The 18597-nt window shown below is 40.8% G+C and overlaps 1 protein-coding gene across 4 annotated transcripts in view; it reads right to left on the reverse strand.

The window, feature by feature from the left end:
* Positions 1–18597, reverse strand: part of ABI1 (abl interactor 1) — a 118603-nt gene that overhangs the window by 29653 nt on the left and 70353 nt on the right. For 2 of the 4 annotated variants that reach the window (XM_080649056.1, XM_080649058.1), the window contains exons 3-4: positions 8466–8642; positions 302–316 (exon numbers count right to left, since the gene is read on the reverse strand). In XM_080649056.1, the coding sequence (XP_080505182.1) occupies positions 302–316; positions 8466–8642 (192 nt within the window). The remainder of the gene's footprint in view (positions 1–301; positions 317–8465; positions 8643–18597) is intronic. The other 2 variants (XM_080649057.1, XM_080649059.1) reach the window with 1 other exon arrangement.

Genomic DNA, 18597 nt, shown 5'->3' on the forward strand with positions numbered 1-18597 from the left:
GATGTCTGGGAAACCTACTGTTTATGTCAATAAAAGCAAGGCAACTATCAAAAAATAAGCAAAGCAATTCATGTTAGCAAAATTAATGTTCCTATATAAATGCAGATGTCAATATATCTTTGATATATTAACACATCCAAGCTAAATGTAGCTACTTGTACTGAGTTTGAGTATATTTAATCTATAGAAATCCTATGGGGAAAAAGCAGGCAGATGAAGGGTTTTCATATTTTAGTGGCTCTGCAGCCTCTATCAATATAGAGGTAAAACTGTGTATCAAATGAAAAGTAGTATCTCTTACCTTGGATTTTAGCCACTTTACGTTGGCAAAAAAAAAGGGGGGGGGGAAAGTAGAAATTAATTCTAAATGTTATACCTAATAGGACAGGTTTATGTTTACTGTTATTCGACTCATGTTAATAAGTTTTTACCCAGCCATTACTTCAAATATTTTGTAAAGAAAGAAATATCCATAAGCAGCTGGGAAATATTCATGTGTATCACGTATTTTTCAAAAGAAGAATATATTCATAAGGAAACTACCACTTATTTATGCCAATCTCATACAGACCCAATAATTTCTTAGTTCTGTATTTTATCCTATGAAAATATTCCAAATGAATCACAGATGATAAACTTCAATTTGAAAACAAATACCATAACACATGATATGTAAGGCTACCTTAATACATCAGTGTACAAGACCTAAGACTATACTGGATAATAAATGCATAAATATGAGTATTCATTATTTGTAAATGTAGTATAGTATAGTATTTTTTGAGGTGGTAAACTGTAAATATTATAATTCAAAATAACAGGTTGCTTCAAATTCAGAAAAATGAACTAACACCTCCAAGTCTAAAAACAAAATCACTATGCAGAGTAATACTTTAGCCAGATTTTAACTACGCAATAGAGTCTTGAAACCCTCAAATTTGATGGATCCAAATTTGAGCAGGCCAACACCTTCTGAACCAGTTTAGCCCGAATTCAAAACTGAAGAAAACCTGCTTTGATCTATTTAACTTTATTTTTTTAAATATATTTTTATTTATTTCTGAGAGGAAGAGAGACATAGAAACATCAATAATGAGAGAATCATATATCAGCTGCCTCCTCACAAAAGCCCACAACCCAGGAATATGTCCTGACCGGGAATCAAACCATGCATTAATAGATCGATGCTCAACCACTGAGCTACACAGGCCGTGCAAAGCTGCTTTGATCTTAAAGGCTACTTCTATGAAACAATAACTAGTCTATAATAATAAAAGTGTAATATGCTAATTAGATGGAACATCCTTCTGGACGACCTTCCGGACGAAGCTGGGGCTGCGAGGGACTCCTGGGTCCCAGGTGCCTGCCAGCGGCCAGAGGGAAGCCCGGGTCCCAGATGCCGGAGAGAAGCTGGTGCTGGCAGCCAGGGGAAGGCTGGCCTACACTTGCACAAATTTTGTGAATTGGGCATCTAGTCTATATATCAAATAATATATACATATGTATTAATATGAAAACATGTACATATATGAATAATCTATAATAATAAAAGTGTGATATGCTAATTAGAATAAAAGCGTGATATGCTAATTAGACCAGACAGCCGAATGACCTTCCGGACGAAGCCACGGTGGTGAGGGCCGAGGCAAGCCACCATGGCTGCGAGGGCCAAGCCCCTTGCACAAATTTCGTGCCCTGGGCCTCTAGTATGAAATAATGTGTACAGTCCTAAAGCATCACTATAAGTGCAATGCCACTTAAGAACGTTGTCATATTGTAGAATCTAACTTTTTATAGATTTTAGGGGTTTCAAGTTCTTTCCATAATATGTACTGTTCTAAATATGTATCTAACATTTTTTAGGTGATCATAAAGACAACATTAAGGATATCATCCTAAAGAGGAATGTACCCTGTCTTTAGAATGATATTGCTCATTTTTATCTGGAAACAATGTCTGGAATTCTACCTAGCCACTACATTTCACACCTGGATTTAGAAATTAAACCTGAATAACATTATTATCCTTGGAGATAAGATATATTAGAAATATTTAGTTAAGTAAGCAACGATCTTTTTTTTTTTCTAATCCTCACCTGAGGATATTTTTTCCATTGATTTTTAGAGAGTAGAAGGGAAGGTTGGAGGGAGGGAAAGAGGGAAAGAGTAGGGGAGGGAGATAGAGAAACAATGATGTGAGAGAGACACATTGATTGGTTGCCTCCTGCATGTACCCTTACTGGAAGCCAGGGATTGAACCTACAACCCAGCTATGTGCCCTTGACCGGGAATCAAACCCGAGACCCTTCAGTCCACAGGCCGATGCTCTAACCACTAAGCAAAACTGGCCAGAGCACAATGATCTTTTTTTTTTTTTTTTTAATATATTTTATTGATTTTTTACAGAGAGGAAGAGAGAGGGATAGAGTTAGAAACATCGATGAGAGAGAAACATCGATCAGCTGCCTCCTGCACACCTCCTACTGGAGATGTGCCCACAACCAAGGTACATGCCCTTGACCGGAATCGAACCTGGGACCCCTCAGTCCGCAGGCTGAAACTCTATCCACTGAGCCAAACCAGTCAGGGCCACAATGATCTTTTTTTAAAAATCAGAAAAATGGAGAAATAAAGAAGCAATGAGACTATTAGTGAAAAAAATAAATATTTGTATAACACACAAACAAAATATGAATATGCCACATAAAAGCTTCTAAGATACACTATTATGACAGACCACTCATCCTCCTACCCCAGTCAAAAATAGATTTTAAGGCTCCCAGTCAAGATGGCAGAGTAGATAAATGTGGTACTTGAATTCTCCCATAGCCACATCAAAATTACATCTAAACTACAGAACAATCGTCATTCAGACCTGCCTGAAATCTAGCTGAAGGGAAGTCCTACAACTAAGGATATAAAGAAGAAACCACTTTCAAGACTGGTAGGAGGGGTGAATACTCGGAATAGGCTGGTATCACAACTACATGTGGTTAAAAATTGGGAGGAGCCCTGGCTGGTGTGGCTCAGTTGGTTGGGCATTGACCATGCACCAAAAAGTTGCTGGTTCAATTCCCGGTCAGGGCACATGCCCTGGTGGGGAGCTCGATCCCTGGTGAGGGGCATGCATGAGGCAGCTTATTGATGTTCTGCTCTCACATCCATGTTTCTCCCTCTCCCTCTCCCTCTCCCTTCTTCTCTCTTTAAAAACAAACAAAAACCAGCAAGGACTGTGGCTGAAATAGAGGGCTACTGGAGACCCAGATGTTCCTCTTAAAAAGGAACACACAGACTTACTTGGACTCTTAGTTCCAGCATTGGGACAGCAGTCTGAAATGTACCAGGGACATACGGAGAGGAACTGAACTATATGGCATCAGGGCGAAAGCTGGAGGGGCAGCTTTCTCCCTGACAGGAGTGCTGGCAGAGGCCATTGATGAACCTACAGATGACATATCTGAGTCTCCATCAAACTGTCTAAAAGAGTATGCCCTGCCCTAACACCTGGCCCCTCCCAACTTGCAGGGCCACCCAAGCTGTTTCCCTGGCTTTTACATACGAATAGCCAGTCTTGGCTCACGTGTCAGACTTTCCAATAATCCCTCAAACAAGCAGCATCTGGCCTCTGCATGCCCCATACCTCTCACTAAGTAGTACCAGGCCCAGCAATAGTGGCAGCCGACCTTGGTTCATAGCTTCATCTCTCCTGGGCACCTCACCTCCAAGCCCAGCATAAATACCAGCCATCTGCAGATTGCTTTGTAGCTCATTTTGGGTGTCCCCAAGCAGAACACAAATGGTGACTGACCTTGGCCTATACTTCCAGGTAGTCCCCAGAACCAGCACACCCACTGGACAGCTTCAGACCATGTTGAAGCACCACCCAATCACCTCCACGAGCCACACACTCAAGGGATGGACTCAGTAGACACCAAAGACCTGATGAAGTCCTGCTCTGTGGGGTGGGACCCTGCACAGCTGATACTCCACGATAGTCACAGCCAGTCCTTGCAACCGATCAACATGGGACTAAATCCCTCCCCTTGATGTTTCAAGAGCAATTAAGACTCATCTACAACAGGAGGGTATATCACCTAGAGTGCCCAGCTCGGGTAAACAGGGAGGCTGTGCCACTGGACCCTTCAGAACACCTGCTACATTAGACCACTCTATCAAGACAGGGAGACATAGAAATTCTACCTAATACATAGAAAAACACACAGTGAGGCTGCAAAAGTTAGGAGACAAAGAAACATGTCCCATATGGAAGAACGGAACAAAATTCCAGAAAAAGAACTAAACAAAATGGAAACAAGCAATCTACTAGATGCAGAGTTCAAAAAATTGCTCATAAGAATGTCAAAGAACCTAGGGCAGTGGTCGGCAAACTGCGGCTCGTGAGCCACATACGGCTCTTTGGCCCCTTGAGTGTGGCTCTTCCACAAAATACCATGGCCTGGGCAAGTCTATTTTGAAGAAGTGGCATTAGAAGAAGTTTAAAAAATTTGGCTCTCAAAAGAAATTTCAATTGTACTGTTGATATTTGGCTCTGTTGACTAATGAGTTTGCTGACCACTGACCTAGGGGAAGAGTAGATAAACTTAGAGAGAACTTCATCAGCATAAAAATGTACATGGAAACCATAGAAAAGAACCAGTCAGAAATGAAGGTTAAGAATAACTTACAGAAAATCAACAGTAGAGTAGATGAAGCCAAGAATCAAAACAGCAATTTGGAATATAAGGAAACAAAAAACACCCAATCAGAAGAGCAAAAAAAAAAACAAAAAAGAATCCAAAAATACGCGGATAGTGTAAGGAGCCTCTGGGATAACTTCAAGCATACCAACATTCACGTCATGGGGGTGCTAAAAGGAGAAGAGAAAGAGCAAGGAATTGAAAACCTATTTGAAAAAAATGACAGAAAACTTACCTAACATGGTGAAGGAAATAGACATACAACTCCAGGAAGCACAGAGAATCCCAAATAAGATGAACCCAAAGAGACTTACACCAAGACTCATCATAATTAAAATGCAAAAGGTTAAAAACAAAGAGAATTTTAAAAGTATCAAGAGCCCTGGCCCATGTGACTCAGTGGTTAGAGCCTTGCCCCACACACGAAAAGGTTGTGGGTTTGATTCCCAGTCAAGGGCATGTACCTGGGTTGCGGGTTCATCCCTGGCCCTGATTTGGGTGTGTGTGGGAGGCAACCAATCAATGTGTCTCTCTCACATCAATGTTTCTCTCGCCCCCTCCCTCTCTCCCTTCCACTCTCTCTCAAAAAAAAAAAAAAAAATCAATGAAAAATAGCCTCGGATGAGGATTAACAAAAACAAAAACAAAAAAAGCAGCAAGAGAGCCCTAGCTGGTATGCTCAGTAGTTAGAGCACCGGCCCATACACCTAAAGGTTGCAGATTCAATTCCCATTCAAAGGCCTGTACCTGGGTGGCAGTAATTGATTTCAGGTGTGATCCCCAACCCAGGTCGGGACATGTGCAGGAAGCAACTAATCAATGTGTCTCTCTCACATCGATGTTTTTTCCTCTTACTCTTTCCCCTCCCTCTCTTCCACTCTTTCTAAATAAAAATCAATGAAAAAAATATCCTTTGGTGAGGATTAACAACAACAAAAAGCAGCAAGAAAAGCAGTTAGTTACCAACAAGGGAGCTCCCAAAAGACTGTCAGCTGATTTCCCAACAGAAACTACTGGCCAGAAGGTATTGGCAAAATATATTCAAAGTAATGAAAAACAAGGACCTACAACCAAGATTGCTCTACCTAGCAAAGGTATCAATTAGAATGGAAGGACAGATAAAGAGCTGTCCAGACAAGACAAAGCTAAAGGGGTTCATCACCTCCAAACCAGTATTACATGAAATGTTAGAGGGTCTTATTTAAGAAGTGGGAAAAAATATAAAAAATATGAACAATAAAATTACAACAAATACATATCTATCAACAATATAATCTAAAAACTAAATTAAACCAACAAGCAGAACAGACTCAGAAAACATTTTGAGGGTTGCCAGATAGGAGGAGGGTTGGGGGGATGGGTGAAAAAGGTGAAGGAATTAAGAAGTACAAATTGGTAGTAACAATTAGTCATGGGGATGTAAAGTAGAGCATAGGCAATACAGTCAATAATAATCTAATAACTACACATGGTGTCAGATGAGTATGACATTTATCCGGATGATCACTTAGTAAGTTATATAATCATTGAGATGTATACCTAAAACTAATATTATGTGGTATGTCAACTGTAATTTAGAAAGAAAAAACAACATTTTAAAGAAGTATGCATAACAATATGAATGTGCTTAATGCCATAGAACTGTACACTTCATGTGATTATATTTTACCATAATTTTTTTAAAGTTTTAAAAACCCCGAGTCTAAAATACCTATATTACAAAAAAGTAGACTGCCAAAACTCACATCTGTATACTTTCAATATAGATCATGCTGTGTTTACACTACCCATTTATACATATATGATGAAATGGTTGAATATTCTCACCCATTCCTTGTAAAATGTGGTTGCATCTTATACTCTGGTAAGTACTGTGTATTAAACCATTATTATTGAAGGGACAATAGAAAATATTAACTTCTAAGATGGTGACAAAACTTTATTCATGAGTGTATATTGCATTGGTAGGAAGAAAAATCAAGATTGGGCAAAAGCGGAACAAGTGAGTGAATAAGTGAGTGAGTTAGTGTGTGTGTGTGTGTGTGTGTGTGTGTGTGTGTGTGTGTGTGTGTGTGTGTGCACGTGCACATATACATGTGTAAGAAATATATAATTTTTAATCCAAAGAAAAGTTAAATAATAATAATACAAAAAAGTTCTTCCAGCCTCTCAAAATCCAAATCCTATAGATCAATCTAGTCTGAAATATCTTAAAATATCTTAAAAATCTAGTCTAAAATAATTGAATTTAAGCCAGCTGGTGTGGGTCAGTGGTTCAGCACTGACCCATGCACCAAGAGGTTACTGGTTAGATTCTCGGTCAGAGCACATGCCTGGGTTGTGGGCTCAATCCCCGGTGAAGGACATGTAGGAAGCAACCAAATGATGTTCTCTCTCATCAATGTTTCTATCTTTCCCTCTCCCTTACTCTCTGAAATCAGTAAAAATATATTTTAAAAAAAGAGAAAGTAAGCACTAGGTGGTTTGGCTCAGTGGATAGAGCATCGATCGGCCTGCGGACTGAAAGGTCCCAGGTTCAATTCCAGTCAAGGACACATGGCCAGATTGCGTGCTCCATCTCTAGTAGAGGGGTATAGAAGGCAGCCAATCAATGATTCTCTCTCATTATTAATGCTTCTATCTCTCTCTCTCTCTCCTTCCCTTTTTTCCCCCTTCCTCTCTAAAACCAATAAAAATATATTTTTAACAAAAGAGAGAGAAAGCAATTTATGGCATTCAAAACACAAATCTATAATAATAAAAGGCTAATATGGAAATGGTTGCCACACCCTCACGACATAACAACTGATCAGCAGAAGGCTGCATGCCGGCCGAGGATGTGACTGACACTGCGTCCCCACCCGGTGCCAGCCAGGGACGTGATGTGCTGGCGGGGCTTGACGGGGATACTGCCAGCTGGGTCTGGGTCTCACCCAATGGGGGTGAGGCCAGCCAGTTCTGGGTTTCATGTGATTTCGAGGCGCGCGTGGGTGGGCGGGGACTTGACCCTGGGTCCCACTGCGCACCCGACTCTGACAGGAGGGAGGAGGGACCCAGATACCCACAACCAGGACCCACACAGCAGGGTAGTGACGGTTAGAGGCGATCAGGCCAGCAGGGGAGAGCAGTTAGGGGCAATCAGGCCAGCAGTGGAGGGCAGTTAGGGGCAATCAGGCCAGCAGGGAAGGGCAGTTAGGAGTGAACAGGCCAGCAGGGGAGGGCAGTTAGGGGCAATCAGGCCAGCAGGCAGAGGTGGTTAGGGGCAATTAGGCAGGCAGACAGGCAAGCGGCTAGGAGCCAACAGTCCTGGATTGCGAGAGGGATGTCCAACTGCTGGTTTTTGACAACAAATTTGAATTTTTGTCAAACCGGCAGTTGGACATCCCCCGAGGGGTCCCAGATTGGAGAGGGTGCAGGCCAGGCTGAAGGACCGCCCCCCCGTCCCCCCCCCCCCCCGCAACACCGTGCATGAATTTCATGCACCAGGCCTCTAGTTTATAATATTAGTCTAGGATTAAATAGCTCAATTAATGAATAGCCACTTCAAGTTTTAACAGCTTCTTGAATATAGCCTATCCCAAAATTCTGCCCCAATTTGGTACAACACATAGCTAATATTAAATAAGTGTTTGATGAAAATTGTAATGCTAGTTACTTGCTAAGAAAATCTATTTATTCTCCAAGAAAATAATCTTTATCAGCATTTTGCTATCCAAAATATTTACTGGATAAATAAGTTATTTTAAGTTAATGCAATAAAAATGCTTACCTTGACACCATGGCCCACATCATCCAGAACTGTATAGTCAATAGGTTTCCGAATATACCTTACAGGGCGCTCCATATTTGCAGGTGCTATTATTTTGTGAGTTCTTGATGTATTCTTATTTGTTGTCAAAATACCAATCTCCCTTCGAGCCACTTTCTCTTTATGAATGTCCACCGTCTGTATTTTAATATAAACAATGCAAGAGAATATTAGTAGGCATAGTATATTAAATAATAAATATGATGGCCATATATCTTGGATCATAAACAGGTTGGACCATACAACTGTATCACATCTATTTTCCAGTGACTACTATATCTTTCCCTTCAAAATTAAGCAAATTAATATCCTTAAGGCTCAAAACAGGGAATAGCTTAAAAGCAATTAAAAACATGATTTAATGGCTTTGATTCCAAAGCAATTTTCTTTCCTAAAGATTTGGTGTTTGTGTGAAAGGACTAGAGTCATACTCAAAGTAGCTACCACTTTATGTAGTGAGGATGCAGAAAAAAAAAAGTAAATCAATAATTAGAACGCAATGAGATAAGTGCAGTAGTGACACATGCAGTTTATTAGAAATTAAAGGTGTTCAACCCTGGCCAGTGTGAGTCCATGGTTAGAGTCTCAGCCAGCACAGCAAAGGGTAGCAGGATTGATTCCTAGTCAAGAGTATGTACCTGAGTTGCAGGTTTGCTCCTCACCCCCAGGTCCGGCACATGTGGGAGGCAACCAATAGATGTGTCTCTCTCACATCAATGTTTCTTTCTCCCCTTCCCTCCCTCTCTCTGAAAAGCAATGGAAAAATAATATCCTCAGGTGAGAATTAACGAAAGAAAAAAATTAAAGGTGTTCAGAGCAAGGTACCAAATAGGTTGAGATGGGTTCACTTAAAGGCTTTATAGAGGAGGTAGGTTTTTCAGGATGAATAGGCAAATATGGAAATAATTTAAGGCAGACAGAACTGCATGTTGCAGACAATAGTAAAAGAGAAACATAAGAGCAGATGTCACAGCCTAGCTAATACTGGCTTTTATGGCCTTAAAAATGTTTTTAAATTTACTTGTCAACACTTAAAAAACTGGTTAGTGGTTAGCATAACAAAAATTACACAACGGCTCAACAATTTAAACTTTGTCTTAATAGTAATGGGAAACCAATAACAAATTTAAATTGAGTAACATCATCAGATCTGCATCTTAAAAGATCCCTCTGGCAAAGGTATTGATGACAGAAAGAACAAGACTACTGACTAGTGAGACCAGTTAGGCCAGTGGTCGGCAAACTCATTAGTCAACAGAGCTAAGTATCAACACTACAATGATTAAAATTTCTTTTGAGAGCCAAATTTTTTTTTAAATATATTTTATTGATATTTTACAGAGAGGAAGGGAGAGGGATAGAGAGCTAGAAACATCGATGAGAGAGAAACATCTATCAGCTGCCTCCTGCACACCCCCCACTGGGGATGTGCCCGCAACCAAGGTACATGCCCTTGACCGGAATCGAACCCGGGACCCTTCAGTCCACAGGCCGACGCTCTATCCACTAAGCCAAATTTTTTAAACCTAAACTTCTTCTAATGCCTCTTCTTCAAAAATAGACTCGCCCAGGCCGTGGTATTTTGTGGAAGAGCCACACTCAAGGGGCCAAAGAGCCGCATGTGGCTTGCGAGCCGCGGTTTGCCGACCACTGAGTTAGGCAATTATGGTAATCTAGGTGAGGAAAAGCAAGGACACGAACTGAACTGAAAAAAAGGGGTGGGGGTATGGTTAGGAAAAAAACCCACAAGTTTAATATTAATGTTCATTTAAGATTTCATTTCACCATAATTTTTTAAGATATATTTCTTTTATTTATTTCCTTCTTTTTAAATTGATTTCAGAGAGGAAAGGAGAGGGAGAGATAGAAACATCAATAATGAGAGAGAATCATTGATCAGCTGCCTCCTGCACGCTCCCCCCCGCCCCACCCTCGGGGACCAAGCCTGCAACCAAGGCATTGAACCGGAATTGAACCTGGGACTCTTCAGTCCACAGGCCTACACTCTATCCACTGAGCCAAACCGGCTAGTGTGCCCCGCCAGCACAGCCAAGGGTTCAGCAAGCCTGAGGGAGGGCTGGCGAAGGATGAAGAAAAGACAGACAAAGAGAATAAGCTGGGTCTAGGTGGATCTTCTGTGCCTGGCTGAGACCACAGAAAAGATCCAGACTGCAAGCTGATACTTTATTTTATAGTCAGAGGTAAACAAGGTAATTTACACTGTTCTTGTAAGTTTCACTAGTTTTGGCAGCACTTGCTGCACCTCCCACAGCCCATTAGCTACCCAGGAAGGGTCACAAGATCTAAGCTGGGACTTGTTTTTGGCTTTGCCAACAGGTCAGTCCAAGACTTATCCCTATAATCGCTCACCATAATTTTTAAAGCGGAATGGGAAAGAACCTCTATCAAAAACATTTTCACAACTCCAAAATAAGGTACATGGAGACAACTCCCCTTGGGTGTTCAGCACTTCTTTCTTTCTTAAAAAAATATATTTCTTTATTGATTTCAGAGAGGAAGGAAGAGGGAGAGAGTGATAGAAACATCAATGATGAGAGAGAATCATTGATTGGCTGCCTCCTGCACGCCCCCAACTGGGGATCGAGCCCGCAACCCAGGCACGTGCCCTTGGCCAGAATCGAACCCGGGACCCCCCAGTCCACAGGCCAACACTCTTATCCACTGGGCCAAACTGGCCAGGGCGGGTGTCCAGCACTTTTGCACATCTTACAAGAAAAGACACTTGATTCCCTTTGTTCTGGATATCCTATATAATAAAGAGCTAATATGCAAATGGTCCTCATGCCCTCACACCAAAACGGCTCAGACACTCAACACCGTGGTCCCGGGCGTCAGCGGCTGTGCCTGCGGCCTGGGAGAGGGACAAGCCACACACCCTGTGGTCCTGGGTGCCAGCAGCTGCACCTGAGGCCCGGGAGAGGGACAAGCTGCCCACCCCACGGTCCCAGGCACCTGCAGCTGTGGCCCGGGTCAAGCCGCCTGCCCACGGTCCCTTGAAGTTGTGGCTGGCCCGGGAGAAGCCGGCCCGGGTCCTGAGTGCCTGCAGCCAGTCAGAGGGAAGCCCGAGTCCCAGGTGCCTGCGACCGGCCGGAGGAGGGAATCCTGGGTCCCGGGTGGGGGGCGAGGCAGAGGCGGTTGGGGCAATCAGGCCAGCAGGGGAGCAGTGAAGGGCAATCAGGCCGGTAGGGGAGCAGTGAAGGGCAATCAGGCCGGTAGGGGAGCAGTTAGGGGCAATCAGGCAGGCAAGCAGAGGGGTTAAGGGCGATCAGGCAGGCAGGCAGGCAGGTAGGTGAGTGGTTAGGAGCCAGCAGTCCCGGATTGCGAGAGACAGTCTGATATCCCCCGAGGGGTCCCGGATTGGAAAGGGTGCAGGCTGGGCTGAGGGACACCCCCCTACCATGCACAAATTTCGTGCACCGGGACTATATATATATATATAAAAGCCTAATATGCAAAGTGTCCCCCCAGGAGTTCGACCGACTGGGAGTTCGATTGCTTGCTATGACATGCACTGACCATCAGGGGGCGGCACTGAAGGCCCCGGCCGGCGGCTCACAGCTGGGGAAGGGGAGACCCTGACCAGCAGTCCACAACCAAGGAAGGAGGCCCCAGCCAACGGCCGACAGCAGCTAGGGACCCTACCCGTGCCTATACCTGTGCATGAATTACGTGCACTGGGCCTGTAGTTTATATAGTAAATAGCATTAGAAGATAACAGTGTCTACATACACACAGCAAAGGAAGGCTTATTGCCCATTATAAAATATCTGGTCCCCTAAGCTGAGAGTTCCTTTGTTTTAATACGCCCAATTCAGAGGGCAGGCATCACTTAGCTGTCTTTGCAGAATCCTATGAAAACTGGGGCTGGTTATCTGGCACCAATGCTGACATTCTGGCTAATGCTGCTGCCACGAAATAATGACATCCTTTTTGTAATCCAAGAGTCTCGTGTCCTTTAATAGTGTCCATGATACAGTGGCAGGCTAACTGGTTAGTTTACATGAAGAGTGAAATCTCAAACCCTTCACAAGTTTTGATAATTTTGGCAATGACAATGGAATCTGACAGGAAAAATCATTTTAGAAACAGAATGAGAGGCTAGTTAATAGGAATTGAGAGAAGTCCATGGAATTGTGAGTCAACATGTTGACCAAATTTGTATGGTCAACCAAGCAATGAATGGTCTTCTACTTTACTGCCTATTAATGAGGCTGGATTGAGGAGGCAGTTTCAGGCTAAGGACCAGTAAGTAGTAGGTTCAAAGAGAGTAGTCCCACTTACTTCAACCCTCTACCAAGTTGACAATCAGCCTCAGCAGGTCAGCCCTATGAACAACTAGTACTAAGATTGGTTTGTTGGAGAGAAAGGGAAACACACAGGTTCTCTCCCCTATAGAAGAAGGTATCTACTGTATTTTTACATGTGTAACATGCCCCCATGTATAAGACGCCCTCCACTTTTCCAACCCAAAATTAAGAAATCAATATTTTAAATATTTTGCTGGTCTCCCTCTTAAGGCCTTCTTCTTTTTTGGCTTCTCAAGGAGTTGTTCTTCCTGTTTTCTCCACTGTCTGATCATACACACTCAGTGGGAGGAGGTCCAAATTGTCTCTCTGCAGCTCTATTTCCATATTCCTTTGTATAGCTGATTACATTCATTTTGAATTTTGCAGAGTAAGACAATCGCTTACTGGTATTTATCTTTTTATTTTTTGACATCTTTATGGGCTCAGAACGCTCCAGTCCCTGCTGCATCTGTGCACTCTCCACCTCCACCTCCAATTATGGCATCAGCTGTCACTAGTAACAATAATGCTTGTGATTGGAGGAAACCTTTTTGACAAGGTATGGGCAGCTACACACCCATGGGGCTCCCTCCTTGGCTGACTTCCGTGTATAAGAAACCCCTCGAATTCAGACTAACGATTTTAGAAAAAAATAGCACCTTATACACGGAAAAATAAGGTACATTGGCTGTGAAAGGAGGAAATTGCAGCCACTATGATCAGAATAAGAATGGACCTTGAGGGCATTAAGCTAAGTGAAGTCAAACAAAGAAAGACAAATACTATATGATATCACTTATATGTGGAATCTAAAAAACAAACGAATAAGAACAAAAATAGGCTCATAAATAGAACAGGTTGGTGGTTGCAAGAAGGGAGGGTTAAGGGGTCAAAAGGCACAAACTTCCAGTTATAAAATAAATGTCTATATTGCATATTTGAACATTGCTGAGAGTAAATTTTAAGAGTTCTCATCACAAGAAAAAGAAATTTTATAATTAAGAATGGGGACAGATGTTGACTAGACTTATTGTGGTGATCACTTCACAATATATACAAATTTGGATCACTAGAGGCCCGATGCACGAAATTCATGCAAGGGGCTCAGCCTCCACCCACTGCCGTGGCTGGGGGCCTCTGCTGCGCTACCTCGCTCCCTGTCCGCTGACACGGCCTGGGGGCCTCTGCCACCTCTGCTTCAGCCCCCGCCACCCCGGCTTCGACTAGAACAGTGGTCGGCAAACCGCGGCTCACAAGCCACATGTGGCTCTTTGGCCCCTTGAGTGTGGCTGTTCCACAAAATACCATAGCCTGCGTGAGTCTATTTTGAAGAAGTGGCATTAGAAGAAGTTTAAAAAATTTGGCTCTCAAAAGAAATTTCAATCGCTGTACTGTTGATATTTGGCTCTGTTGACTAATGAGTTTGCCGACCTCTGGACTAGAAGGTCGTCCGGAAGGACGTCTGGTCTAATTAGCATATTATGCTTTTATTATTATAGATATTATTATAGATTATGTTGTATACCTGAAACTAACATAGTGTTATGTCTATTATATCTCTATTTTTTAAGAAAGAAAATATATACAAAATAGAAATGTTTCCTTCTCCTTCCAATACTTTAATACCAGTTAATTTACTATCATTGCTCAACCTAGCTACTACAATAGCATTCTAAGTGATCATTTGCATCCAATCTAGCCTCTTTCCAATCTGTTCTCCATTATAAGCATAGTGAACTTTATAAAAACAGTTTGCAAAGATATATGCACCCCTATGTTCATTGCAGCATTATTCATGTGGCCAAGACATGGAAACAACCAAAATTTCCTTCAATAGATGATTAGATAAACAAGATGTGGTACATATATATAATGGAATACTACCCAGCCATAAGAAAAGGTAAAATACTGCCACTTGTGACAACATGGATAGATCCTGAAAATATAATTCTAAGCAAAATAAATCAGACAGAAAAAGTTAAGAACCATGTGATTTCATTCATGTGTGGGATATAAAACTGAAAGCAACAAATGAACAAACAAGAAAAGCAAACAAAATCTCATAGACACAAAAAAACAGTATGGTGGTTACCAGAAGGAAAGGGGTGAGGGAGTAGAGTAAAGGGTAAAGGAGATCAAATATATAGTGACGAAATAAGGTTTGACTTTGAGTGGTGGGCAGATAATGTAATATACAAATGAAGTATCATGGATTTGTACACTTGAACCCTATACAATCTTTTTTTTTAAATATATTTTATTGATTTTATACAGAGAGGAAGGGAGAGGGATAGAGAGTTAGAAACATCGAAGAGAGAAAGACCGATCAGCTGCCTCCTGCACACCCCCTACCGGGGATGTGCCCGCAACCAAGGTACATGCCCTTGACCGGAATCGAACCTGGGACCCTTGAGTCCGCAGGCCGACGCTCTATCCACTGAGCCAAACCGGTTAGGGCTGAACCCTATACAATCTTATTAACCAATGTTACCCGCAATACATTTAATTAAAAAAACAACACAGTAAACTTGAGAAAACAAAATGAAAAATTTTAAAGATATTTTACTTGCTTAAAACTTATTAAAAGAACATCCCATATGGTTCCTGTCTTCATGGGAAAAACAAATTCAAAATGGCTCAAGTTTGTTCCATATTTTTCTCATACATCACTGTGTCCAAAATTCTCCTTAAAATCATCTGTGTTCAGTCTTCCTACTTACTTCAAACATTGTAGAACTATTCCGGACACTATTTCAAATTACTTGACTGGGTAGGAGGGTGGAAGGATAGAGGAGGGAGGGGGAGAAGGAGAGGGGGAGGGGGAGGGGGAGACTCATGGATATATACAACAGCGTGATGACTGCCAGAGGGAGGTGAGGGAGAGGAGTAGAGGGTATATGGAGTATAAATGGTGATGGACACAGACTTGACTTGGGGTGGTGAACACTCAATACATTGTATAGATGATGTGTTGTAGAACTGTGCACCTGAAACCCAGATAGTTTTGTTAACCAGTGTCACACAAATAAATTGAATAAAAAGGACCCTGGCCAGTGTTGGCTCAGTTGGTTGAGTGTTGTCCCATGCACCAAGAGGTCACTGGTTCAATTTCCAGTCAGGGCACATGCCCAGGTTGCTGGCTGTGTACTCTATCCTCAGTAGGAGGCAGATCGATGTTTCTCTCTTGCATCAATATTTCTTTCTCTCCCTTCCTCTCTCTAAAATCAAAATAAAACACATTTTAAAAAAGAAAAAGAAAAAGAATTACTTGAAAAATTTACCCTCTGTGGTCTCCCAATTAGGAATCAATCATGAAAGTCCAAATCACAATCCATCCAGCAATGCACAACTCTCCATATGGCAGAGCGAGTGAATAAAGTAGGTAGGAGGAGGGGAACAGGACTGGAACATTTATATAACAACAGCATGCATACAAACTTTGTTCACCAAGACAAAGTTAGCTTTTTCATGAAGGTAATTCCTTCACATACTTGAATTCCCTTACTTTCACACTTTTGCTTCACCTACAGATAGCAAAAGAAGCATATTAATATAATGAAAATTTATTTTCAATTCTAATATACTGCAGATAAAATTTAAGAGTTACCCTAGTTGAGAGGGACTAGAAAGCCCAGGTGATCATCCTGTAGCAATCCCTGGACCTATGAAGCACAGCAGAAAACCACTGGTGTAAAAAACAACACACAAACATGAAATCAGAAAATCTAGGCTCTTTGACTTAGTAGTTGTGAAATTTTATACAAGTTTTTAAATTCACTAAGATTCCATTTTGCTTATATAACATGGGGATAGGGTACTATTAGAACCTATAATATTGCTTAATACAAAAATACTAAAAAAATTAACCAAGTATGAATCTTATTTCAAAATATCCGATCTCAAACCAGCAATTAAGGTAAAGTATTTCTCAATGTTAATACAAAAACATAGACATATCACACTGTGTATTAGAAATATATGAATGTGGAATCTGGAGGATATTATATTAAGTGAACTAAGCCAGACACAGAAGGAAAACATACACCGCATGATCTCACTTATATGTGAAATCTAAAAAAGTAGAAAACACAGGAGAGTAAAAGGTGGTTACCAGGGGTGCAGAGGTGGGAGAAATGTAAAATCTAAAGAAGTTCAAACACACAGAAGCAGAGAAAAAGGTGGTTACCAGAGTTGGGCAAAGGCTACAAAGTTGCAGTTACGTAGGATGAGTAAGTCTAGAGATCTAATGTACAGCATAATGACCAGTATTTAATATAGCAAATTTGCTGAGAGAGTAGATTTCAGGTGGTCTCATCACCAAAAAGTTAACTATATAAGAAGATGTGTTAATTAGTTTTACTGTAGTTATTTCACTATGTAATTGTATATTAAATCATGATAGTGTACATCTTAAGTATTATACAATTTTTATTTTAAAAAAATAAATCTTAAAAAAATGATGTGAATTATGTTTATATCTCCAGTTTTGCCACTAGCAATAATAGCATTTTAGAGGTCTCCTCAGAGCCAATCTACTGAGCATTAAGGTTCTATTGAAACTCAATAATTCTAAGGTAAGACAAACTAAAGAAAAGATGGAAACCCAAAGGCAAAATCAGATCAATGAAGATCATGCTTGCTGATTCAGCAGCAACTAAAGGAGATGTGATAAAGTCAAAAGAGAATGTATATGAGATAGATCTGGAAGTAATGGATAAAATGAACATGTTTAGGGGGAATCACCTTTTATGGCCCGGGTATATTCCTGAAGACTTTATACATAATTCAAAGCTCACAAAATCCAAAAACTATGCTTAATATAGGACAGTGTTTCCGTTTAGAGCCCAAACATCAAATGACAATAAAATGAAATTCTTCCCCCATTCAATAATAAATAAGGGAAGAAATTTGAAAACAATGAAATGGGAATCTGGAAGATTAGCCTAAATAAAAAATTATGTGGCTTTCATAGCCAGGTACAACATACCGCTACCTACTCACGACCATACCCTCTCTCTCATTGCCCCACTCCCATCCAATTACTGGTGCCAAGTCTTCCCAAACTGACCTACAATGTCTCCCAATAAAAATTTCAACAGGTTTTTTTCATAGTTTCAAAATATACATGGAAAAGCGAAGGGGAAAGAATGACCTAGACATGGATAAAAAGAAATCAGAAATAGGGTTAAGGGGTCTTACCTATTTACATTTATTATAAAGCCATAGTAAGACAGTGGGGTTCTTACAGAGGATTAAATAAATGGACCAATTCAACAAAAGAGAGAACTCAGAAATAAACTTGATTATCTTACAGAGATGGCACAGTGGGAAAGAATGCATTATTCAAATAGGGTGACTAGTTTGCCACCCTGAAAATGGATCCCTACCTCACACTATACAAAGGAGAAAGACAATTTCAGATCTATTAAACGAAAATGCAAGTAAGTGACATATTTATAATTAAAATATTATGTATTAATGAAAATAAATTAACTACTATGAATGAACTATATATGAAACATAGATAAATCTTACATAATGCTGAATGGAGAAAAAAAAGCAAGCCATTTTCTACTTAAGTTTGGTGGTAGATTCACAGATGTTTGTTTTACTATTATAAATTTTATAGCATATACTTATTCTTTTGAATATATTAAGCATAATTTTTCAAAGGTGTTTAATTGCATACAAAGTACAAACAGAGTAGAGAAAAAATGACTAATATTTATAGAGTAACATTAAAAGACTCTAAAAAGAAACCTCTATTCTATTAGCCAGCCATATTT

The sequence above is a fragment of the Plecotus auritus genome, assembly GCF_963455305.1.
Source record: "Plecotus auritus genome assembly, chromosome: 1".
NCBI classification, from domain to species: domain Eukaryota; kingdom Metazoa; phylum Chordata; class Mammalia; order Chiroptera; family Vespertilionidae; genus Plecotus; species Plecotus auritus.